This window comes from Podarcis erhardii (genome assembly GCF_964252035.2).
Source record: "Podarcis erhardii genome assembly, chromosome: 9".
NCBI lineage: Eukaryota > Metazoa > Chordata > Lepidosauria > Squamata > Lacertidae > Podarcis > Podarcis erhardii.
The window spans coordinates 64,774,057-64,799,710 of record NC_138512.1 but is presented as its reverse complement, the minus strand read 5'-3'; the positions used below and the strand labels follow the sequence as shown (position 1 = coordinate 64,799,710).

Below are 25,654 nucleotides of genomic sequence, written 5' to 3'. Positions count from 1 at the left end.
TCTCGTGCAATGGGGCGGAGAAAGATTGCTGGCTGCGTATGCGCATCTGTGCAAGATTGTTTCTTCCCCCTTTCCAGCAAGACATTTTATTCTACGCGGCCACTGGCACCGATGGATGGGAGGCAGCTACGAGATCTAATAACAACAGTAGCCGGGGGAAACCCGGAAAATCCTGCGCAAGCCATATGCTGTCTCCTTGCATCTCGGCTGCTGCTGCGCAGGAGAACTTCCCGCTGGATTATGCCCGCAGGTTGGCTGTAGAAAGAGCTCTTGGGAAAGCAGCTATTACCCTCGGACTTTTTATTTTTTAAAAAAATGGCTTCTTACTTTATTTGCTGGCCTTTAAATAATTTTGAAAGGTTGCTGAAGATTCCCTCTGCCTGTGCCGTGTTGTGTGTGTGTGTATCGAGGGGTAGGTGGGAATGACAGTCAAACCGCTATTTCAGTAACGCTTGCACCGCGATGCAAGTCATTGCAAACACCGGGCGTATGTGCAGTTGCGTTCATTGGAAAGCAGAAATCCTAGAAACCCGGGCAGCAGGAATCGGGGCTTTCCAGGTCACCCGGGGAGAGATATTTGGACCGGGTGGCGGCTAGTTTCCGGGACTTTGCGCGCGCGGCGAGTGGAGGTGATGACGGTGATAACAATCCCCATCCCCCGTCGTGGACCCGCGCCTGTTTCCCGGTTACCCTCCGCGCAGTAGGACCGAGAAGGTGTGCTCGCTTGTTCCCTCCCACCAGCCGATTTCCAGTAGCTCCGGATGAGCTCATTCCGGTGCCTCTTCGGAGCATGCAAAAGAGAATACAGTAAAGCACTTTTGCAAATCGTCTTCCCCAGGCTCAAACCTTTTTTAAAAAACTGTGGCTTTTCCGGGGGTGGGAGATGTTCAGACGTGGTGGGCGCGGCGTATTTTTGTCGGGGTTGCATGGGGAAGAAGCGACGATGGCGATTGCTTTAAACTCCATTCTGAACGTCTCGAATGCAAAGGGAGAGAAAGAAGGGTGGCGTCGCTTTTATCTGTTTGCTTTTCGTGGTGGATCGGCTGGCTTTGAGGGATCCTGCAGCCGGCGCAGAGGCACCAGGCAACCGGCTGGCTGAAATATAAGCAGGGAGAGACACGTGCCCGCGTGCGCACGTGCCCCTTCCATCGGCTTGCAAAGCTAGCTGGGGTGTGTGTGTGTGGCTGGCTGCGCGTGCCCGCGCGTGTTGGCTGTACGTGCTTCTGCTGGCGTCTCCGTGCATAGGCAGGCATCCTCTGAGCCCTCTTCATCCCCCCCCCCCATGCCTCATTCTTTAGCAGAGGCTAGTTTATGGGATGCATTTGAGCCGGCTATCAGCAGAAGAGTGGAGCTCTCCAAATCTTAAAAGAGTGGCAAATCTCAACATGTTTGTGGCATTACTGTTTGCATATAGATGCCCTGTCAGCTTCAGCTGTCAGATGCGCACAGAGGTTTATTAGAAATAGCTGAGAGACAGGGATAGGAGTAGCTTCCTGAGAACTCATTCATTGAGCATTCACACCAGGGAGATTTATAGATTGCCTGCTTAGGTTAGTAATAAGGGGCAATATTTATTTATTGGTTGAGATTGTTTTTCAATAAATACGTAGAACTGGGGGAAAAACATTTCTGAGTTCCTGAGTTATTGAATATTTGGGGGCGAGGTGGGGTTATTGGTTTGTTTGTTTTTGTTCCCGTTTTTATTGTGTATTTTGTGGTTTTACATCGTATTTTTATGTTGTGAACCACTCTAAGATTTACAGTTGAAGGGTGGTATACAAATTTATAATAACAGGTCTCCAAGGCTGCAAAGGGCTAAATAAATACAGTATTTCACTTGCACCTGGTGATGTATTTATTTTTTTACATCCCTGCAATTACCAAGCATTGGTTCATCAAGATGATTCTCCTTAAAGTGTTAGGTACGGCAGCTAGTTTTGCCTGAGCACAGGCTGACCTTTTAAGGAAATCACTTGCTTCCAAGTTCCATGGGGTGGATGCTGTTAATCCACACTGTTTTCCCTTTGGGGCTTGCAGCTCTAGGGCTAGGCAGCATCACACTCATGGCCTGATTTGGCCTAGGGGTTGCTAGTTGCCTACTTCGCTGCTAGTGTTTGGATATTGAATTAATACTGCAAGGAAATGACTCATATCTTAAGGACATCTCAGTATTTGCTTTGCTTTTTAAAGAAATAATTTACCGAGAGCCTACGGTTGTGCTGCCCATGGAAAAGAGGATCAGGGATGTTGCTGTTGGCACAAGAGGAACCTCAATACAGTGAGCTAGAGTCCTGAAACAAAAGTGAATGCTTCTTCTGTTTCAGCATAGGAAAGGAGCTGTTACATGATGTAGGGCAGCCTCCTTCAACCTATTGCTCTCCTGATGTTTGGGACTACAACTCCTATCAGCCCCAGTCCAAAGCATAGGAAGGCCACCAGATTGCTGAAGGTTGATGTAGAAGGAGTATAGTGTAGGTAAAGGTAAAGGGACCCCTGACCATCAGGTCCAGTTGTGACTGACTCTGGGGTTGCGGCGCTCATCTCACTTTATTGGCCGAGGGAGCCAGCTTCGGGTCACGTGGCCAGCATGACTAAGCCGCTTCTGGCGAACCAAAGCAGCGCATGGAAACACCGTTTACCTTCCCACCGGAGCGGTACCTATTTATCTACTTGCACTTTGATGTGCTTTTGAACTGCTAGGTTGGCAGGAGCTGGGACCGAGCCACGGGAGCTCACCCCGTCGCAGGGATTCAAACCGGCAAACTTCTGATTGGCAAGTCTTAGGCTCTCTGGTTTAACCCACAGCGCCACCCGTGTTCCTATTATAGCGTAGACTGGGTGTAAAACCATTGTTTAGCTCTACACAAATGAGCTATGGGCCTGTGTACTCCCTCCTCTATTGTGGCTGCAAGGAAGAAATCAGAAGAACCTGCCTACATTTGCAACTAACCACAGTTTGTTTGGTCCCAATGGGATAAACTGTGGTTGATCTTTGCTAACAAACATACACATTGTGGCTCCTGCTTTTGGCTTTTTGGAATCAACGGTAGTTAAAGCAAACCATAGTTCCCTAGTCTGGACAAATCGACAAACTGGCTATTTGAAAATGGAGGTAGTGCTTCTCCACAATGCAGAAGTGGAATGGGTTTCTCATGTGTCTGAACCTTGTTCACTTAGTATGGCAAACCGTACTCTTTCCAGATCAGCTCAAAGTGTCCAGCCCTACTTACCTTGCCCTATGCAGGCTGTTGCTGCCCATGTCACAGCCTCTACTTATACCACAGCAGCTGTCGTTGCAGATTTTGATAGCTTGCCCAGCCTTCCTCTTCTTCCCCTGTTAAATAACTGTTATCAGTGGCCATTACGTCTCCATCAGCATATAAATTGCTAGACAGCATTCTGCATGGGAGCCATCCTTGAATGCATAAGACTGGAATCTGGATGCTGACAGTGTCTCGCACCCCACCTGTTCCAGGTTCCTTGGCGGACAGCTTCCCATGGAATAGCCCAGTTGGTCTGGGGTGATGTGCAGATGTTATGAGGAACATCTGCCTTAAGTTCAGATGCTGACCTGTAGTGAAACACGAACACCAACGAGGACATGAAGTGCTTTCCATGTAGAGAGAGTTGTGGAAGGAACAAGCCGCCAATTTACATAATGAAGGCACTGTCAACAGAAACAAATTTGTTCTGGCATTAAATGTCCCAGTGAACAAGAGCGTTGAAGTTTTATTTGCTGCTGTGGCTGCTCTGCCAGCTGGCAAGCTGCATTCAGAGAACGCTCACCACTGAACATGGTGGTATTTGTGTGTTGTGTTTTTGACTTATGGAAGGGGTGTGTGTGTGTGTGTGTTGTATTAGCGACACGTGATCCATCACACCAAGTTCTGAAGGTGCAGCGTGGAACAACAACAACAACTTCTTCTTCTTCTTCTTCTTCTTCTTCTTCTTCTTATTATTATTACAACACTTGGTTTTCATGTGTAATGCTTACCATGGTGCCCTTTGGGTTGCTAATTTGGTTTTTGATTGTGGATTATTACAAATTATTTGATTTTTAATCGGTGTTTTAAGATACATTATAAACTGCCCAGAGGCCTGCTCCCCCATCCCAAATATTAGCAGTATATAAATTGTTTAAATAAATGAAATTGAAACTGTTAGAAAAATAGTTTGCCACTGGGCATCTTTTAGGAAAGTTATTCCAAAGAATGGAAGCTGCAGAAAAGAACTACTGCTCCTTTGTTTGCATGGTGGGACAGGAAATGGCTCCTTTTGCCGGCATCACTTCCTGTGGTCTTGTTTCCCTGTAGATGATTCCTGATTTATGGATTGGTTTCCCCTCTCCTTCTCCCTCAGGAAAAAACCAAGATACATGACTTGCTAAAAGAAGAGAAGATGTTATGTTGGGGATATTGGTCTTTGGGACACCCTGGGGAAGGTAACGTGCTGCAAGCAATAATCACCGAGCCCCGGAGCAGCGGGTTCATTCACGAGAAGAGCGTCAAGGAAGTGGCTTGTGGCGAGAACCATTCTATCTTCCTGCTGGAGGATGGCGAAGTGTATACATGTGGCTTGAACAGGAAAGGGCAACTCGGCCACGAGAGGGAAGGAAGCAAGCCAGGTAAGGTGGTGTCACCGCACCTGCAGCCAGGTTCTTGTTCACATTTAATGAAATAGCTCTGCTGGTAGCTGGTACTGGAGTTCAGGTTTGGCTTGTCTATGCTACTCCTTCCATTTTATTATTAATTGCACCCCATCGTGGGAGGTTTATACTGAAGGGTGACCTAGAAATTACATTGAAATAGGAGTACAGTCTGGCAATGACGCCAACCTGGAGGTATATAGGGCCATGTTCCATTCTGGGTAACCTCCTGGGGGCCACATGCTGGTGCTGAGCAGTAGGTCTGGGTGATAATACCGACATATCATCCAAAACCAGTTTGAAGTCCATATTGTGATAATCGGTTTTCATTATTTTTGACCTGGCAATATATTGCGAATCATGGTGTGTGTGTGTGTGCGCGCGCGCTATGCAGATATCACAGCGTGGGAAAAACCGTGAAGTCAGCCAATGCCTCTGCATAGCTTCATCCTTATTTCAGACGTCACAGAATCATGGAATTAAAGAGTTGGAAGGGACCACGAGGGGTATCTAGTCCAACCCCCCTGCAATGCAGGAATCTTTTGCCCAACGTAGGGCTCAAACCTACAACGCTGAGAGTGAGTCTTATGCTCTACTGACTGAGCTATCCCAGGATATATCAGTATATTTCCGATGTTTTTCTGGGATAGCTCAGTCAGTAGAGCATAAGACGTTCCAATAGTTTTGCGGCTGATGCTGGGAGTTTCCATTTCAGCCACCGGCTCCTGTTTGGCTCATATTTTGTTCTGGCTGATCCCAAAGTAACCTTTGACGGGAGATAGTAGGCTAGTGTGTCAGGAGAGTGTCGTGTTCAGGTGATGCTCCCTGTCCCTTTACTCTTGAACAAAGAGATGTGTATGAGTTTAGTTTGGTCCATACTGCTGCCCAGATGCTTAATAGAAGGCTAGCAGTCGTCCCCCCACCCCCACCCCCGTCTGTGGCCATGTCTGCACTATATATATTTCAAGTGGAATTGTACCACTTTAAACAGTCGGGCTTCCTTCAAAGAATTCCGACAACTTCAGTTTAAGGCAGCTGAGAGCTGTTACCTTCATAGAGCTACAGTTTTCAGAGTTCCCTGGCAATAGGAGCTGGTGGATAAACCACTCTGACCACCCTTAATTGGAGTGCCACAGCTTACAGATTCCTGCTTTCAAGGTTCATGGTTCAGGGATTGGGTCTTGGGGGGACGACAACTTTTTAGTCTTGATACCCCCACCATGGATAGGGGATTGCCAGTTTGGCAAATATGCTTGAGATCCCTAAGTGTTGTGTAAAAATAAACTGGGTGGGAGTTAGAGGAAACTCAGGTCGGTATTACCAGTGAAAGTATACTCTTGGCTAAATTTAGCTTGTGCTTTTGAGTTGCAACCAAAAAAAGCTCTTTTCGCAAATTTCCTCTTGCAGATTTTCGTTCCTGAGAAGTTTGCTCTTGAAAACCTGCTATTCCATTTCTGTTCCATCTTCTTGTAGGGATTATTTAATCTGCCCCAGGCACCATGTTTTTGAAACTGTTTGTCCTTAATGTGTTTGCAGGGTGGATTTTGGGAGGCTTTGCCAGCTGGCTGTAACATACTGTGCTTTTCCCCCAACCAGGATGCAGAAAGTTTTCTGGCTTGGTACTGATACGCATAGCATTTGCACTAACTAGCTGGCAATCTGGTCAAGCTCCCAGGTTTGAACTGTGTGCTTCCGAGATCAGGATGGTGACAATTCATTTCTCGCTTTCTGCACCAAATTGTCTTGTAGTGATTTGCGTAATAAAAATAGTAGGAAACAGCAGGTATGCAGAAAATAGCAGGTATGCGAGAAAATGAAAAGATTTTGGAACCTGATATATGATGAATTAAAGAAACTTTTTAGATACACCTTCCAAAAAAAATCTGGAGGCATTCCTATTAGAGATAATAGGGGCTGAAATAAAAAAAGACGACCATAAGTTATTTCAATATGCAATGGTGGCAGCTAGGGTCCTTGTAGTACAAAAATGGAAGTCATCAGAGATTCCAACAGTTATGGAATGGCAGGTAAAACTTTTTGAATATGCTGAATTATCAATAATGACAAATAAAATTCAACACCAAAAAGGGTCATAGTTCACAGAAGAATGGAGTAAATTTATGACATATATAGAATTGAACTGTAGAAGTTTAAGTACTACAGAACGATTAGGATAATTCTTGTGACGTGTGTAGAAAAGCAGAAGAAACTGTAAGAGGAGATGTACATTATGAAAACCGCAACTGGGAGGGAAGGAAGTCGAGGTGCGATTTAGCGCAATGTAAATAAGATGACATTAAGAATGAATGTAAAGATTGTTTTATTTTGTTTTTTGGAAAATGACAATAAAAAGTATTTTAAAAAAATAGCAGGAAACTTTAAAATCGGGTACAAAAACACATAAGACTTAAAACACTTATCCATAAATATATATACATCAAAGGAGCACCCCAGTTACAGGGATGAATACAAAAAGAGGTCACAGACATTGCTAGTTATTCTCCCAATTAAGGAACAAAGCCCAGGTAAATAAAAATGTTTTTGCCTGGCACATAGAAGAAGAAAAAGAGAATGATATTCCCCATACTTCGTTGGGGAAGAGTGTACCACAAGCAGGGAGACACGACTGAAAAGACCCACACCTCCCTCAGAAAATGCACGGGCCTCAGATGAGGAACGCAGGATCCAGGTTTGTGCTGCCTGAGGCACTGAAGTCCTGAGCTGCATAAGGCTTTATAGGCCAAAGCCAGCACCTTGAATTGAGCTGGGGATCATGAGCAGGAGAGCACAATAGCACTCAGATCCTGCTTGTGAGTTTCCTGTAATCATCTGGTCACAGTGTTAGAAACTCAGATATATGAGCTAATTGCTGAATGGCCCCTTAAACCCAGGTTACGGTCACCACAACCGAATATTTAGGCGCCATTTCCTCCCTGTTTCTATGCTGCTTTTTATTTTAAAGAAAATACATTGAGAGTGGTTTACAAAACATGAAAACGTCAAACAAAACAATCCAGAATAAAACACATTCAAGCTTCAAGGAAAACATTTCAGATTCTTCTCTAAGTGACATTTTGCTTTCTCCATATTTATTTACCGACTTCATATAGCTGTCCTGTAGCAGAAGTACTTTCTAGGAAGGCAGTGTGGTGTAGTGGTTAGAGTGTAGGACTAGGACCTGGGAGACCAGGGTTCAAATCCCCACTCAGATATGACCTTGGGCCAGTCACAGCCTCTTAATCTACCTCACAGGGTCACTGTAGGGATTAATTGAGGAAGGTGTGAACCATATACTCTTTGGTGGGATATAAAGGCAGTAATTAAGCTCTTCTGCTTAGCTGCTTAAGAAAGCTGGAGGGGCCAGCCAGATGGAGTTGCCAGTTGCCAACCTGTCATCCAGACATCTCTGCGTGGTCGCAGGTGGACCTGCGCCATTTGCAAAAAGTCCCTGGGGAATTACTAACACTGTCTGGTTGGTCACTGAGGGAACAGAATGTTGGGCTAGACAGTCCCTTGGTCTGATGCAGCGGGACTCTTCTTATGTGATAGGATCTGACCATCAAAAAACCCCCCCAACTGTAATAGGCTAACTGATGCCAGTCATTTGTCAGCAAGAAGAAGCTCATGGCTGAGGATGCCTCAGGTTTCTATGCCCTCGTGTATCTTGGCGGGCTGCAAGATGGAAGTTTGGAGGGTCTGTGAATGCTGCTGTAGATATTCCTCCCCATTGAAATGTCCCCATCCAAAGATTTATCCTAGCAGCTGCAATTAAGGTTAACTAACGGGTGTTGTAGTGCAGCAGCTAGGAAGAAAATAAAGTAAATGATTTATGAATCGGAGACATGTCCTCGTTTTGCACCCCTCTGCTCTTCTTGCAGGACTGAAATCTTTTCCGCCCTGGGATTTTCGCTTGTTGGTTTCAGGGACCCTGCGGCGATTAATTGTGCCTCCTTTTCTCCAGATCCCAAATGGCATTAAAGGGACAAGTTGATAGACCAAAAAGCACATTCCATCTGGGAAGGAACTGTTCCATCTGCTTGTGAATCACTGCGATGCGCATAGCAGCTGAAAGTGGGGAAGGGAGACTGTTCTCCTGGACAGCTATTTTCAGTTTTAGCAAGCTCTTAACAGCACTGCCAGCCTCTTAGCGGGGCACCATCTGTACAAAAGCCTTTCTGTTCTGCCTGGTGTGCTCCAGCAAACTGAGCACCTCCTCTGCTGCTCAGGATAGCTAAATAGTAGTACGTGTCCCTTTCATGCAGAATACACTTCTCTCCATTTAAAACATCTTTACAAGCAAGAGACGGGGAAATCCTTTAGCCCCGAGACCTTAGCGTCCACCAGTCATTATAGACTGCATCCCCCCTTATTTTTTTATTCATTTTATAGCACAACTAAACAACACAAACAGAAAAACAACCAATACAAATAAATTCTTGTCTTATCCTTTTCCCCCCTAAACATTGTTAGGTGAGCTTCCCCAAGTCCCCCAATCTCATTTTCATTATACCTCATCTTTAGCAGTTTACATATATCATAATTTCTAGCCATTTTTTTTTATCATGCTTGCTTTTACCATAAAAATCTTCACAATTTATCACTTACAAATAAAACTGTTTTAAAATACACTATATTCTACTTCTAACCCTACAGCCTATATCCACTTCCAGAGCTATTCTAAGATTTAAATATTAACATATTTTTTCAAGTATTCTTTAAACTTCTTCCTATCTTCTTCCATCATCTCTTCTCTCTGGTCTCGGAGTCTCCCAGTCAGTTCGGCAAGCTCCATATAATCCATCATCTTCATCTGCCATTCTTCGATAGTTGGTAAATCTTGTTTCTTCCAATTCTTCGCTAATAATATTCTCGCAGCTGTTGTGGCATATAGAAAAAAAGTAACATCCTTTTTGGGGACTTCACCCCCCATTATAGACGGCATTGGTTAAACAATCACTGCCCACGTTAGATTGGAGTTACTTTGCAGATGAAAGTGGTCAGAGGGTTGTTTTGTTCTGTTGTCCCAGGAGGCAGGTCTACATCTACTGGACTTAAGTTATGGGTGACTATTTCTTAACGGTAGTTAAGAGAAGCTTCTTGACAGTCAGCTTGACAGAAAGGGCCATAGCTTAGTTGAAGAGCACCTGTCTTGCATGTAGAAGGTCGCAGGTTTAATCCTTGGCATCTCCCGGTAGAGATGGGAGAGTCTTCTTCCTGAAACCCAAGCAGTTTGTGGCGAGGGATGGGACTCCTGAGGAAAAATTATTGCTCTTATGTTGACGGGCTGTGAAGTAGCTCTCTGGATCCTGGCTGTGTGGCTGTACAGAGTTACAGTGCGCACACATAAACACCGCACATGTCTGCTGCATCTATGTTTCTCATCAGCCTCTGTATCATTTCAAAATGGGTGAAAGCGAAATGACTTTATTTTCATATACCTCGTACCTAGCATTCCTTGTGAAGTCTTAAAAACCAAAAATCAGTGCTGTTTTGAGTTCAACGACTAAAGTTTGTGCCTTTGTGAAAAGGCTCAGTCTGCCATCTTGATTCAAAATGGCGTCCAAATCCATACAGAAAATCTGATCCTGAACCATCACACAGAATTTGGTTGTGATATATTAAGACCCTGTCCAAATGCGTAGCTGGCAAATGAACAACTTTCCAAAATTTATATTAGATGAGTTTTTTTTAAGGTGTGTATATCTCTTTCTGCACACATACACCCAAACTTTGCTTTGAACGATAATCACATGTGTTTTGTCGCTTAGCATGTTCCACCAGCATTATTCTTCTCTTTTCCCCTCAGAGCAAATTGACGCTTTAGCTGATCAGCGCATAGTCCACGTTGCCTGTGGGGAATCTCACAGCGTGGCCCTCAGTGACCAAGGCCAACTCTTTTCCTGGGGGGCAGGTAGCGATGGACAGCTGGGCCTCACAACGGCAGAAGACTCGGTGGCTGTACCAAGGTAATTGGAGCGGTTACCAAACGCCGTGCTTTGCTATGTAGCTTGATATCAGCGGTGTTCAGACTAAATAATCCCTTGTTACTTTTTAGGGTGTGTGTGTGGAATGGACTTCTATTCACTGGCTGGGCACGTACCCACACCCTGCTGAACTTTATAGTACTACAAGGGACCCTATATGTGCATATTAGCACACCAGTGCACATTTGAGGTGGAGGGAATGGCACATTTCACCTCCCGTCATGTGGAAGAACTGTGTGCCTGTACATTGGCGCATGTGTGGAGCTTTCTTGCGCATGCTGGACATGCGAGTGGTGGGAGGGTAGCTGTGCAATCCTGCAACCCCTTCTCACTTTATTTTAATGTGTGCTTGGGTTTGTGGATGCACCTCCCCTCTGAGTCTCTCGTATTTGCCTTCTCTACTGTTGCCCAGACCTTGGACCAACATTTTGGACCAAGGGGCAACGTTGTGGGCATTGGACACAAAATGGCTCCCATGGAGGTGTGACATTACGCAGCGAATTAGACAGCACATGCAGGGTGCAGCTTTTCCCAGAATTTTCTTTTTGTACTTGAAGAGGCTTCACCTGTTGAATTTCTTCAAGCTGCTGTTCAGCCTGCAGTAGAAATCTTCTTCACTCTCCAGTAGTTTTATGTGTTAATTTGCACTGTGCTCTGGTACAATCTAAAAGTGCACCAGAGACCTTAATTTAAGAATCTCATCCCTAAGGTGATGCAAGAGCCAGGCATAGTTAGAACACCAAATGAGAGGATACTATAAAAAGGCTATTTTTATCTAAAGCTCCTCTTGTTGTCTGCACTGAACTGCAGCGTTTTAAAAAGCAAAGCCATTTTTGCTTAAGCTTCCAGATGATGCGTTCTAAACTATTTAACATAAGTTTCCTTCATAACAACACAGTTGTTAAAACTAGAGGTATTATTTTAGTGTGTGCTTCTGCTGTTGTGTTGTTGTTGTTTTAAAAAATAAATGAATTGTTTTGCTGTTTTAGGTTGATAAAAAAACTGAACCAAGAGATGATACTTCAGGTCTCCTGTGGCAATTGGCATTGTCTTGCTCTTGCAGCTGGTATGGTAATATTAACTTCTAATAGCTAAGCTTTCTCTTTTTTAATTTTTATTTTATGAACGTTCTTAAGTCACATATGTATACATTATCATATTACATTACAGGGCATATTATAATATAATTTCCAACATGTATATAAAGTTTATATACCAAATTTATGTACCTAAAGAAAGAAAAAAAGAAAAAAAAAACAAAGACAAAAAGCCATTTCAAAATAATATTTGTACCAACACTACAGACTTCCTGTCAGTCTCGTTGTATATTCTTTTTTACAAATGAATGTACTCTTATTATTGTATATTTCTTTACATTTTATCTAGTACATTCCTATATCAATATGTACCCTTAATCTTGTTTCTCAACTCAATTTCTCTCCAATGTCAATCGAATGCTAGCATAGATAGTGAACCTTTACTATATTTTTGAACATATATCTTATATCTATCCCATTTTTCCATAATTTGTCAACTGCACCATTTCAGCAAATTCTTGTAGTTTATTATTCCAGTCCATTATTGTCGGGGCTGCTTCTTCCTTCCACCCTTTTGTCACCTCTAATAGCTAAGCTTTCTTACTAGTTCTGCAACATTACTATTAGTAGTATTAGTAGTAACTATTACGTTTTAGATTCTGCCTTTCCTCCCAAATGAAGTACAGTTGTACCTTGGATTCCGAACATTTTGGTACTTGGACATTTTGGCTCCTAAACGATTGAAACTCAGAAGTGAGCGTTCCAGTTTGTGAACATTCTTTGGAACCCAAACGTCTGATGGGGCTTCTGCGGCTTCCGATTGGCTGCAGGAGCTTCCAAACTTGGGTCTCCAGCTGGTTTTTTTGGACTACAATTCCCATCATCCCTGACCGCTAGTCCTGCTAGCTAGGGATGATGGGAGTTGTAGTCCAACAAGAGCTGGGTTTACTCCTTAGCCGTTTCTTCTCCCAAAGAAGGCAAGGCAGTGAAGGCTTAGAATCAGAGTTTCCCTTCTCCTAAATGGGCTCCCTTCCCAGGGTGACGAGCGCCATCTGCTCCTCACCTCCCTCTACAACATGGGCAGAAACCACCTTCTTGACCATTGGACCCACTATTGGTCTCATCTGTTCAGTCTACCGGATCCTGTCTTTGCACGCAAGGAAAGTCCCTCACTCACTGAGGGTTTGAGACCCATTGGTTAGCCTCACCTGGTTTAGCTGGCCAGTTGAAGCCGTTCCCGGGGTGTGGCATGCTGACAGCTGCTAGGAGCTACAGGGGAGCTCTGAGTGCAGGGTGGGGACCAAAGGTGGATGGAGCACTACGTGTCCCTCACCAGAGGTACTACCCCTCCCTTAACACATCATACACTCATTCTGTCAATACGCTGCTGTAATATAACAGGGGGTTTATTTTTCTGACCGCTGTCGCCTGTGTCTTGGTTTCTTTCCCCCCCCAGATGGACAGTTCTTCTCCTGGGGACAGAACAACCACGGGCAACTTGGGCTGGGCAAAGAGTTCCCCTCCCAAACCAGTCCTCAGCGCGTCAGATCGCTTGAAGGGATCCCCTTGGCCCAGGTGGATGCAGGAGGGGCGCATAGCTTTGCCTTGTCTCTCTCTGGAGCTGTGTTTGGTTGGGGGAAGAACGCTTCAGGACAGCTGGGGCTGAGTGACGAGAGAGGTAATTCAAGCAGTAGACGATGACAATTTTTGTTTTTGGAATTATTTTCTTGTGCTGCTCACCCAACATGAAAGGAGATCTGTGCTTATTAGTTTTAAGACATCTAGACTACTTTTCGTTCCTTTGGTCCCACAGGGCAGCTAATTTGATTCTAGCCCAGCTTGGTTGCAGAATTAAATCAAGCTGTGATACATACTACAGTGGTACCTCGGGTTACATACGCTTCAGGTTACAGACTCTGCTAACCTAGAAATAGTGCGTCAGGTTAAGAACTTTGCTTCAGGATGGGAACAGAAATCATGCTCCGGCGGCGCGGCAGCAGCAGGAGGCCCCATTAGCTAAAGTGGTGCTTCAGGTTAAGAACAGTTTCAGGTTAAGTACAGACCTCCAGAACGAATTAAGTACTTAACCCGAGGTAGCACTGTACTACTACTACTACTACTACTACAACAACAACAACAACAACAACAACAGCAGCAGCAGCAGCAGCAGCAAAAACAACAGTCAGTCAGTCAGTTAGTTAGTTAATATGCTGCCCATTTGTGTGGCCTCCAACAAATGAAACATATTAAGCACAGTAAAACATCAAACATTAAAAAAGAAATTCCTATACAGGGCTGCCTTCAGATGTCTTCTAAAATGTGAACAGAGCTTGGCTGTATCTTGTGTGACCTCACTGCTTGGCTTTGGGAATAGTATACAGTGGTGCCTCGCAAGACAAAATTAATTCGTTCCGCAAGTTTTTTCTTCTTGCGAGTTTTTCGTCTTGCGAAGCACGGTTTTCCATAGGAATGCATTGAAAATCAATCAATGCGTTCCTATGGAGACCGTCTGGGGACAGAGGGGAAGCGCCGCACGCCTTCCCCTGTGTCCCCGGACCTGTTTAAAGCAAGAGGCGGCGGGGAGAAGATTGCTTCTCCCCATTGCCTGCCCCGCAATCTCCGGGGACAGAGGGGAAGCGCCGCGCGCCTTCCCCTGTGTCCCTGGACCTGTTTAAAGCAAGGGGTGGCGGGGAGAAGATTGCTTCTCCCCGTTGCCTGCCCCGCAATCTCCGGGGACAGAGGGGAAGCGCGCGCGCCTTCCCCTCTGTCCCCGGACCTGTTTTAAAGCAAGGGAAGGGGCAGCGGGGAGAATCGCTTCTCCCCGTTGCCGCCCCTTGGTTCAAAAGGGGTCCGGGGAGATTGCGGGGCTGGCAACGGGGAGGAGCGATCTTCTCCCCGTCGCCCCTTGCTTCAAAAGAGGTCCGGGGACAGCGGGGAAGACGCGCTGCGCTTCCCCGCTATCCCCGGAGCTTGCGGGGCAAGCTTCGTTTTGCGAAGCAAGCCCATAGGGAGATGCGTCTTGCGAAGCGGCTAAGAAAACGAAAAACTCCTTCGTCTAGCGAGTTTTTCGTCCTCTTGCAGGGCACCACTGTACGTGACTGAGTTGATGGTAACAGGTTGTTTTGTTAGTCCACTTCTGTAGCAGCTTACTTTAATTATTATTATTATTATTATATATGTCATCTATATAATAATCTCAAAGGCTGAGACACTGAGTTTAAGAGACAAAGACTTGCCCGGAGCTGCCCTGTGAGTATTGCAATATTTCACAACCTCGTTCTTTGTTTTCTCCAACTGCAGACCGGGAGTCTCCCTGCCACGTGAAGCTCTTGAGGACTCAAAAGGTTGTCTATATCAGCTGTGGGAATGACCACACAGCAGTCCTGACAAAGGTAAAGGGAAAATCCTTATTAAGCATCATCAGGGGTACAGGTGGAGGAGACAGGAGGATTACTTGCAGGTTTTGAGTTTCCACACTTCCATCTGTGACTAGGCTTCTTTAATGAAAGCAGTATTCTTCTATAATGAAGAGAAATATTCCGGAATGCTTCTCCCTCACCACTGAGAAACTGTATGTACTGTCCCTTGGGTGTACACCATCTGTCTGCTTTGACTTGCTTTTAATTTGTCTGCTAGATCTAAAATGTCCTCCTTTGTCACTTCTGTCTGACTTAGTTTTTATGACCTCCACAGAGACATTGGTTTGGGTGTGGGCATCTTACTGTAACGCTTCTGTCCATTAAAAAAAACCAAAACTAAATCAACAGCTGCCTGAGGATAAAGACAAAACAAACACAGATTTATGTATATTACTTAATAATACTTCTTTTTCTACTACTACTACTACTACTATTCATTCTTATTACCGTGGTACCTTGGTTCTCAAACGCCTTGGTACTCAAACAACTAGGAACCCAAATACCACAAACCTGGAAGTAAGTGTTCCGGTTTGTGAACTATTTTTGGAAGCCAAACATGCTCTGTTTTGAGTGCCACACTTCTGTTTTAAGTGTTAAGCTTTTGCTATTTATTTTGTGTTTTTGTTTTTGCGGCTTTTTTGTTTCATTTTTGTGACCGTGTGGAATCCAGTTCAGCTACTAATTGGTTGATTGTGTGACAGCAGTACGTTGTTTATTGCTTTCATTTTATGCAACAGTGGTCTCATTAGATAATAAATTGATGTTTTAGGGGTTGTTTTTAGAAGTCTGGAACGGATTAAGCAATTTTGCATTACTTTCTGTGGGAAAGCGTGCCTTAGTTTTGGAACACTTTGGTTTTGGAATGGACTTCCGGAATGGATTAAGTTTGAGAACCAAGGTAGCACTGTAATATTATTAGTACCTCACCCATTTGACTGGTTGCCCCAGCCACTCTGGGCCGCTTCCAAAAAATATAAAAGCATAATAAAACATTAAAAACTTTCCCACACAGTTGTATATTTCCTTGACATCTGATGGGAGGGCATTCCACAGGATGGGCACAACTACCGAGAAGGCCCTTTCCCTGGTTCCTTGTAGCTTCACATGAGGAAACCACGAGAAGACCCTTGGAGCTGGACCCAGAGTCAAAGCAACCTGCTCTGGTACCCGGAGCGGCGCTCATGCCAGAGGGCGTGGCGTGTCTTCTGGGGGTGTGGCGCGTCGCTTGCGGGGTGTGGTGCGCCGCTGGGGGCTGCCGCTGATTGGCAGTCGGTACAGCGGTACCTCTGGTTGTGAACAGGATCTGTTCTGGAGCCTCGTTCGCAACATGAGCAGAACGCAACCTGCGTCTGCGTGTGCACGGGTCACGATTTTCTGCTTCGGCGCATGCGTGTGATGTCATTTTGAGCATCTGCGAATGCGTGAGCGGCAAAACCAGGATGTAACCCTTTCCTGTACTTCTGGGTCGCCACGGGACGCAACCTTAAAAAATTTAACCTGAAACAAACGTAACAAGAGGTCTGACTGTATTTTGTCTCTCCCCCCCCCCCTTTGGAATGGCACCCCCTCGGAACGCCCCTGGCTAGACCTCAGTGTCTGGGCTGAACCATGGGGGTGGAGATGCTCCTTTGGGTATACAGGGTCAAGGCCCTTTAGGGCTTTGAAGGTCAGCACCAACACTTTGAATTGTGCTCGGAAACGTCTTTGGGTGCTGGCAAATAATGTCATTTGCTACTGGAGATGATCTTTGAAATTCCTATGGCCGCCTGTGGTTTGAACACCGCTAAAGCAGCTTTCCTGTTCAGTCGGGCAAATGGCCGGTGCTGTTGTGAGAGTGCTCTAAGTGGAACTATTGTTATCTGCCCTTTCTTTGCCAGAGTGGAGGGGTGTTTACTTTCGGCTCGGGCTCCTGTGGGCAGCTTGGCCACGATTCCTTGAACGATGAAGTCAACCCCAGAAGGGTCCTGGAGCTGATGGGCAGTGAGGTGTCCCAAATCGCTTGTGGTAGGTGAGTGAGCGCTTTGGTTCTTCCTTCGCAAGTGTGTGGCGCAGGGACAGGGGAATGGTCAGCCTTGCTTGCCCCCTAGCACAGTAGAAGCCGCGGCAGTTGGAATCTGCTGGGCTCAGAGTAGATAATGGCGCTGCACATTCTTTCATATATCTTACATGTTTTCTGTACAGTGGTACCTCGGGTTACAAACACCTCAGGTTTACAGACTCTGCAAACCCGGAAGTAGTACCTCGGGTTAAGAACTTTGCCCCAGGATGAGAACAGAAATTGTGCAGTGGGAGGCCCCATTAGCTAAAGTGGTACCTCAGGTTAAGAACGGACCTCCGGAATGAATTAAGTTCGTAACCAGAGGTACCACTGTATATAAATCCGTTCTTAAACTGCATGGCCATTGCTGTTTTATTCTTAAGAGCTGTTGCAGCGAGAGGTTAGGATGCGCAATGGCATCCCTGAAAGCTGCAGGTTCGTATCCGGAATTTTGAAGACACCTCAGTGCATTTCTTTACATCCATTACAGCCAGATATATATGGGGGTGAAGGGTGGGAAAAATAGTATACTGAATAAATGTTTAAATTGTAATATGGTTGGGGGAAGATAGTATTTATTTATTGTTTATTCAGTTTATATCCCACCCTTCCTCCCGGAGGAAACCAGGGTGGCAAACTGATCCACAGCTTTAAGCAAAGCATTTTGTTTATTCCAAAACGTTTGTTTTATTCCTGCATTGCAGGGGGTTGGACTAGATGACCCTTGGGTCCCTTCCAATAGTTCTATGATTTAAAACAATCCAAAAACAAGAGTTAAAAGCTTTCCACCCTTTGATCCCGGGGCTGGCAGGAACCGTATTTTCCAGCCACCGAATGTATGCATAAAGATGAATGTTTTCCAATTCCTCTTGACAGTTAATAATGCAAGAACAAAACACTTTCTCTACTCCATTTTTTTTTTTACTGATTTTATTCCTGCTTTTAAAAAGGCAACTGTAAGCAGAAATATATATCTGTGCAGACTCTTATGAACTTTGCAATATTTTTGTTCTGTTGTTGTTTGCAGGCAGCACACTCTCGCCTTTGTGCCTTCTTCAGGAATTATCTATGCATTCGGCTGCGGAACCAGAGGCCAGCTGGGAACTGGGCACACCTGCAGTCTTAAATGTCCTTCCCCAGTCAAAGGCCCCTGGGCAGCTCACAATGAACAAATCTCTGGTAGATCAGGTAGGTTGTGACTCGAACGGAAGCAAAGCTGAGATTCTGACACGTGCTCAGTGTGTGTAGGCAAAACCAGTGGGTGTAGGTGAGACCAGTTGAGACCAGTCAGAGTGCAAGTAAGCCTGAATATGCTGCTCTACCTTAGATATCGATCAAGCCATCACATTGCTTAATACTGACGTGTGTCATGTCCTTCTAGATTGTGAGCCTGAGAGCAGGGGCTGTCTTAGTGCTGATTTTTGTAAGCTGCTACGGAAAGGGTTTTTTGTTTCGTTTTTTGCTAAAGGGTGGGTTATAGCTGCCATAAATAAATAAATAAATCACACATTTGTTTCTGAAGCAGCAAATTCATAATGCCCCAGCTTTACCATCTGTTGGGAATGTTTAAGAGTGACAGCTACTGTGCTGTCACTTTTTTCTCTCTCTGTGCTGACAAAAAAGAGTCCATTATGGATAAGAACTTAAGGCCCCCATCTGCACTATGCATTTAAAGAAGTGTTACACCACTTTTAAAAATATTTTTTTAAATTTGATTTTCGAAGAAAAGAAAGAAAAAGAATAAAGTTACATCAAAATGTCATACACATTCATGTATCGAGATTACTCTGAATCTCCTGACTCCTTCTCTCCCCCCCCCCCAATCCGCGGAGCCTCTTAATTCTGTTTTCATATGCATATCAATACTTCTCTAAATTTTTCGTCTTCCTAAATTATCTGTAGTTTCTATTACATTACAAGTGTATTTAAAATCCTGCTAATGTTTTGATGATTTTGTATATACGTTATAAACATTTCCCTTTTTTTTAAAAAAAAATATCTTGTCTTCTTGGTCCCTGAGCTTCCCAGTTAATTTTGCCATTTTGGCATAGTTCATCAACTTGATCTGCCATAGTGTTACACCACTTACTTCCCCCATGGAATCCTGGGAACTGTAGTTTGTTAAGGGTCCTGAGAGTTGTTAGGAGACTCTTCACATGCAGAAAAGCCCAAGTTTGATACCCCGTGTCTATAGTTAGGACTGGGAACGAATCTGGCCTGAAACCCTAGAGAGCTGCTGGTGAGCAATATAGACAGTACAGTGGTGCCCCGCAAGACGAACGCCTCGCAAGACGGAAAACCCACTAGACGAAAGGGTTTTCCGTTTTGGAGGCGCTTCGCAAAACGAATTTCCCTATGGGCTTGCTTCACAAGACGAAATGTCTTGCGAGTTCCTGCGGGGTTCCCCCCCTTTCCCCCCCTTTTCCTAAGCCGCAAAACCGCTTATCAGCTGATCCGCTAAAAGCCGCTAAACCGCTAATAGCGCTAATCCACTAAGCGTCAATGGGCTTGCTTCGCAAGACGAAAAAACCGCTATACGAAGAGCCTCACGGAACGGATTAATTTCGTCTTGCGAGGCACCACTGTACTGAACCAGACAGATCACGGGCCTCCTTTGGTGTAAGCCAGGTTCCTGTGCTCCTTGCTACACTGTGTCACAATATGCCAAATAAAATTGAGTCTTCAGCTAAGCTTCAGAAGAGCATGCTGCTTAGAGGAGACAGTCCACCATTTCACAGTTTCTGAGACAACAGTTAATGCAGCAAAGAGAAAGCAGTGGCATAAGTTCTAAATAATGCAGATTAAGAACATGGTCTTAAAAAATAGCGAATGCCTTTGGACTCTTGTCTTCTGAGTTGTACCAGGCAGACAGCCACCCCAAAGAGGCATTATGATCTATAGCATGGGTAGGCAAACTAAGGCCCAGGGGCTGGGTGCGGCCCAATTGCCTTCTAAATCCGGCCCGTGGACGGTCTGGGAATCAGTGTGTTTTTATATGAGTGGAATGTGTGCTTTTATTTAAAATGCATCTCTGGGTTATTTGTGGGGCATAGGCATTCGTTCATATATTTTTTCAAAATATAGTCTGGCCCCCCACAAGGTCTGAGGGACAGTGGACCGGCCCCCTGCTGAAAATGTTTACTGGCTCCTGAATAGCTTTTGTAATCCTGGTTTGCAAGGGAAAGAAGTACGTAGGGTGTTTGTGAGCATTGAGCCGTAACTAATTTGCTTCGTTCTTCTCCCAACAGATGCGTGTAAATATTACATTGTTAAACATATCTTCTCTGGAGGAGACCAAACGTTCGTGCTTTGCTCTGAAACAGAGGTAAATAGGGGCAGGCATGGGTTCCTACCCATGGCTGGTAGGGATGTTATTTGGCTGCTTCTCCTTTCTCCCCCGATTGGGCCTCAAACTCATGCACTTCTGATAAGAGGGCAAACTTTATATGCGAAGTAAAGGCAGGTCCCATATACGACACAACTGTAACATCACTTGGCTTGGACGAACACTCCAGCATTCAGTGACAGGACCAGGAATGGGCAGGGCAGGAGAAATGAGATGCTGTCCATAATGAGGTTGGGGAGGACATCCAAACAGTCCCTGGGGAGGATGGTTCTTGGAACTGATACATATCATCTTTGTGTAAGTTATCTAGTGGTAGGCGTGGCCTATTCTGGGGTGGGGGTGGCGCATAGTAGGAAACCCCAGCCAAAAGGGCCTCCCTAGAGGGAAGCTCCCCTCGCATGTTAACAAAAGCTGCAGTGAAGCCCCTCCAATCCCACTTGGCGAAATCCGCGTTGAGACCTACCTCCTTTTCCAGAATTCTCAGCCAGCGGATGATTTCCGGGCCATAAATCAAAGTGACTACACCTGTTTGATTAATGACGATACAATAGACATGTGGAGACAAAAGCTTTCGGAAAAGAACAATCCTAATTCAGTGAAGTATGTTCCTTTTTTGCTTTTCTGACGCACTGTTCAGTATTTCTTCCTTGTGGCTTCGTGTGAAATCTTCATAGGTGTTCAAGGGTTGGGACGTAATCTCTGGAAACAATATGGTTGCCCTTGGATGGGTTGTCATGGGATGTGTTTGAGCTGCTGCTCCTGCTCTGAAATGACCCTATAAGCTCATCCGTGGCCTATAGACTCCTGTAGACCTCATTCTTTTGTCGTCTCCATCCCTGAGATGTGTGTGCCATAACGTCTGCCTTCCAGAGTGGAACTGAAAATCAGAATCCTTTTCTTGCATCATGCACCAGTGAATGTGCTGTTCTCTGTTAGCTGCTGGAGCAGCGGCCTTGCAGCTCAGGGTAGACAGGGGGCCTGCTCAGATTGTTGCTTCCACTGAGTGGTGTGATGGCTTACATCAGATGCTGCAGAACTGCAACTCCCATCAGCCCCAGCAAGCACGGCCAATGGCCAGGGATGATGGGTATTGTAGTTCAGCAACATCTGCCTGGCCAACATCCTTGGCTTACAGCAGTCTGTCGATGGAGACTCTGCAGCTCTCTGCTGTAGGTGCGTTCTAGTGTTGAGTCAGAGTTTGTTTCCAAGTATCACTTTCCAAATTTCCCAGCTACTTGTTAAGTCGTCTTCTGCCAGGCTACAGTACCTTTTGGCATTTCTAAAATAGATGTGGGTGGTAGCCAGAGGCTATCTAAGGAGATGTAGACAGTCGTCTAGGTAACCCTTGCCATTGTTTTTCTTTTTTTTATTGCCGGGTGTTTTTTTCCTACTCTGAAATCCCTTTTATGGGAAGTGATTCATAAATGGAATCAAATAATTTGCTGATGGGTTTCTGAAAGCAAGGAAATTCTAGGCACTGTTGTTTTTTGGGGTGCCAGAGGAAGCGACTTAACTTTTAGAAATACTTCACGATCTTCAAGTGAGGGCTAGTTAACTAGTTCCCCAAACCTGGTGAAGAAAGTTCAGTGGGTAGGGGAGATGCTGCTGCTGTCTGGATTTATGTTATGGACTCCTCTGCACCACACGGATAATTTTCACCCTGTCTTCAGAGGTCTCCAGCAACATTTGTCAGTGACCCTGAAGATACCCTTCCAGGGTTGGGCAGGTGGAATCCATGCTTTGAGTTGTTCGATTCAGTACTCCTGAGGCACGACACAATTGTCCCATGCTGAAGCTGCCTCAGTCAGCCTCCACAAGGTTGAAAGTATTGAGGGTAGGTTTGGAATTCCCTTTCTCGCGCAACTCCAAAGGGAGAACGGGCCACCTGATGTCATAGTGACATCACGAGACTGACAGCTGGGCAGCCAACCTCCACAGATGTCACTTAGGCTACCCTGGCTGGTTCCATGATGATTTCACCTCGGAGCAAGGGCAACAAAACTCAAAAAGTAAATATACTGTGTGAAAAACAACAGCGAGGTCATATAACCCATCTCTCTCTCTCTCTCTTCTTGTTCCTCCACTCTAAGCAGTGAGGTTGTGCAGATCCTGTCCTCGGCTGCCTGCTGGAATGGGAGCTTCTTAGAAAAGAAGTAAGTCCCTTAAACTTACGTAGGGCAGGAGGAAACGCCCTCCAATATCTTCCAGGCCTAGCTCCTGCAGTGGTGACTCTTGATCAAGCAGATGTAAAGTGGGTGGCCAATGAGGTTTCAGTCTGTGAGGGCCAGTGTGGTCTAGTGGTCAGGGTGTTGGACTAGGACCTTGGAGACCCGGGTTCAAATCCAGGGAGCTCACTGTGTGACCTTGGGCCCAACCATCATCTCTTAGCCGTTAACCTATGTCACAGGGTTGTTGTGAAAATAATATAGAGATGGGGAGAGCCATGTTTTTGCCAGGAGGGGGTGGGGAAGGTGAGAATTATTATTTTTTTAAGCAATAAGAAGAAGAAGAAGTTGGTAGCTTCCTGACCAAGGAGAGTGGAGGCATAAAAGAGGGAAAAAGACTTGGACCCCCCAAGACTAGCCATTTTGCGAATCCTAGTGACGGTTACATAAAAGACCTCACAGCCCAGGGCCAAACATGTGGAGGGGAGGAGGGGCACTGCCTGACCCAGCAGCTTTATGTAAGATCTTTGATGGCTGATGCAGGCATAGAAAAAGCTCCCTGGCTGAACTTGCATCTTGTCAGAACCAATTCTGTGTGCTGGCTCTGTACTGTTAGGATAACATGATCCTCCAGGCGCCTTGGAAGGAACCTTCTCGGATCCATTGTCTGTGTTGTTATGGCAATGGTAGCTAAGCTATCAGGGGCTACGTTTAGCTCTCTGTGCATCCTATGGGCTTTTAGCAGTCAACTGGCAAATACGGTATGTGATTTAAATGGAGCTTCTTCCCCAAGAGGGCACCTGCTGTTGCAGCCTTGGCAGTTAACTCAGCAGCATGTTTGTGCAAGGGGAAGAATTTGTGGTTGGCGTTTGGAGCACTGACATGCTCACGGAACACCTGTAAAATGCTACAGACGTTGCTTGTGATGTAACGTCTCAAGAGCGTGTTAAGCTGCGGGTTTTTTTCCCTTTTACTAGAAAGATTGCAGGTCTTTTGCCTGCTGCTGTTTATTAGATTACTGGGTGTCGTCTTTCCTCGCTTCACATCAGCTAGAGAACCTCCAGCTGGATCTAGCAAATACTCACCTAATCTATCATCCTTTCCCCCATCATCAGATGTTTCCAGAAAGCCAATAAACTGGGCATGAAAGCAATTCCCATTCTTTGCAGTTGGTATTCCTTTACAACTGGCATTCAGTTGGCTAATTGCCACTGAACCCAGAATCTGCACATGGCTGCTAAACAAGCTGTGGTTTTATACAGCTCCCACCGTTAATAAGGGGCAGTCAGATTCCGTGGAAAGAGTGCTAAAATTCTACTGAGTGACAGAATTCTAGTGAGAGAAGTGCAAGCCCCTTGCGTGGTTGTAAGTTGCTCATTGGTCTTGCTGATACTCCTGATAAGGATCCATCTTCGACATAATAGGAAGTTTGTATGAGCAACTATTAATTACAGAGTCTAGAGCTGCCTATAGGTTAAGTAGCTCAAACGTTAATAATTACTGTTTGTAAATACATTGCACACCAGGAATATTTCTCCCTCTAAATTTTCATTTTCATTTTGTAGAATAGATGAACATTTTAAAACGAGTCCCAAAATTCCAGGGGTCGACTTGAATTCCACCAGACTGATGTTTGATAAGCTGATGACGTCCCAGCATTCCATCTTGCTTGACCAGGTGCAGACTTCAAAGGCGTTAAAGTTTTTAAGCTTTCTGCTTTGTACAGAGCTTTTGGGAGGAGCTCATGAGAAAACTCGTAAGAGAGCAAAGCCACAACCTGTTCATTAGTATGACTCAGTACCATCCTAAGGACATGCCTTGGCAAACATCTTGCAGGTCCCCCCCTTCATGTGCAAAAATACAAAACATTTTACCTCAAATGCATGTTTGAAACCTGGATGCTGGTTCTCCTGATGAAGCCAAACCTTCCCAGTTTGGAATACAGTGGTACCTCGGATTAAGTACTTAATTCGTTCCAGAGGTCTGTTCTTAACCTGAAACTGTTCTTAACCTGAAGCACCACTTTAGCTAATGGGGCCTCCTGCTGCCGCCGCACTGCCAGAGCACGATTTCTGTTCTCATCCTGAAGCAAAGTTCTTAACCTGAAGCACTATTTCTGGGTTAGCGGAGTCTGTAACCTGAAGCGTATGTAACCTGAAGCGTATGTAACCCGAGGTACTACTGTACGGTGTGCAGTCGCAAGCCAGATCTACATGCTCCCAAATCCGAGCACAGTTTGTTGTACAGTGGTACATCAGGTTACATACGCTTCAGGTTACATACGCTTCAGGTTACAGACTCCGCTAACCCAGAAATAGTGCTTCAGGTTAAGAACTTTGCTTCAGGATGAGAACAGAAATCGTGCTCCGGCGGTGCGGCAGAAGCAGGAGGCCCCATTAGCTAAAGTGGTGCTTCAGGTTAAGAACAGTTTCAGGTTAAGAACGGACCTCCGGAACGAATTAAGTACTTAACCCAAGGTACCACTGTAGTTGTTTGCCATGACACCACAGCCCTCCCTGTCACTTTCCCTCCTTTCTTCCCAAAACCAAACTCCATCACCTACTTTGGAGATCACTAAGTTTCACCATGACTTTGTAGAATTCCAAATACACCGGTTGAGTCTCCACTTCTGGAGGCCTGTCGTAATTGCTCCTGTTGTGACTGGTTCATAAACTTGGGTTGGCTCCATAGTGCCAGAGTTGAGCTGGAACAAGCCTTTGTGGCTGCAGTAGAGCTGTGTTTTGAGCCTCATTTCTTTCCTCCCTTTTTGCAGATCCTGAAGAGCTTCGAAAGCTTTTTGATTCCAGGGCTGCCCAGTTCCCCACCGGACGTTGAAGCCATGAGAATCTACCTGATTCTCCCAGAGTTCCCGCCGTTTCAAGACTCAAAGTACTATGTCACCTTAACGCTTCCCTTGGCGATGGCGATTCTGCGTCTGGACAGGAACCCCAGTAAAGTCTTAGGTAGGAGATGCACACCAAGTTTCCCCCCTTCCCTGTTCTTCACACCACTTTTGCTCT

General features: G+C 45.3%; 1 protein-coding gene across 3 annotated transcripts in view; it reads left to right on the top strand.

Annotated features, from left to right (window-relative positions):
* Positions 1–25,654, top strand: part of LOC309350090 (putative E3 ubiquitin-protein ligase HERC3) — a 52,173-nt gene that overhangs the window by 9,302 nt on the left and 17,217 nt on the right. For 2 of the 3 annotated variants that reach the window (XM_081876700.1, XM_081876701.1), the window contains exons 2-13: positions 4,360–4,624; positions 10,452–10,611; positions 11,619–11,695; positions 13,123–13,344; positions 14,967–15,058; positions 16,963–17,093; positions 18,151–18,311; positions 20,372–20,448; positions 20,945–21,069; positions 22,560–22,622; positions 24,200–24,311; positions 25,408–25,597. In XM_081876700.1, coding sequence (XP_081732826.1) covers positions 4,399–4,624; positions 10,452–10,611; positions 11,619–11,695; positions 13,123–13,344; positions 14,967–15,058; positions 16,963–17,093; positions 18,151–18,311; positions 20,372–20,448; positions 20,945–21,069; positions 22,560–22,622; positions 24,200–24,311; positions 25,408–25,597 — 1,636 coding nt within the window. In that variant the 5' untranslated portion in view covers positions 4,360–4,398. The remainder of the gene's footprint in view (positions 1–4,359; positions 4,625–10,451; positions 10,612–11,618; positions 11,696–13,122; positions 13,345–14,966; positions 15,059–16,962; positions 17,094–18,150; positions 18,312–20,371; positions 20,449–20,944; positions 21,070–22,559; positions 22,623–24,199; positions 24,312–25,407; positions 25,598–25,654) is intronic. The other variant, XM_081876702.1, reaches the window with a different exon arrangement.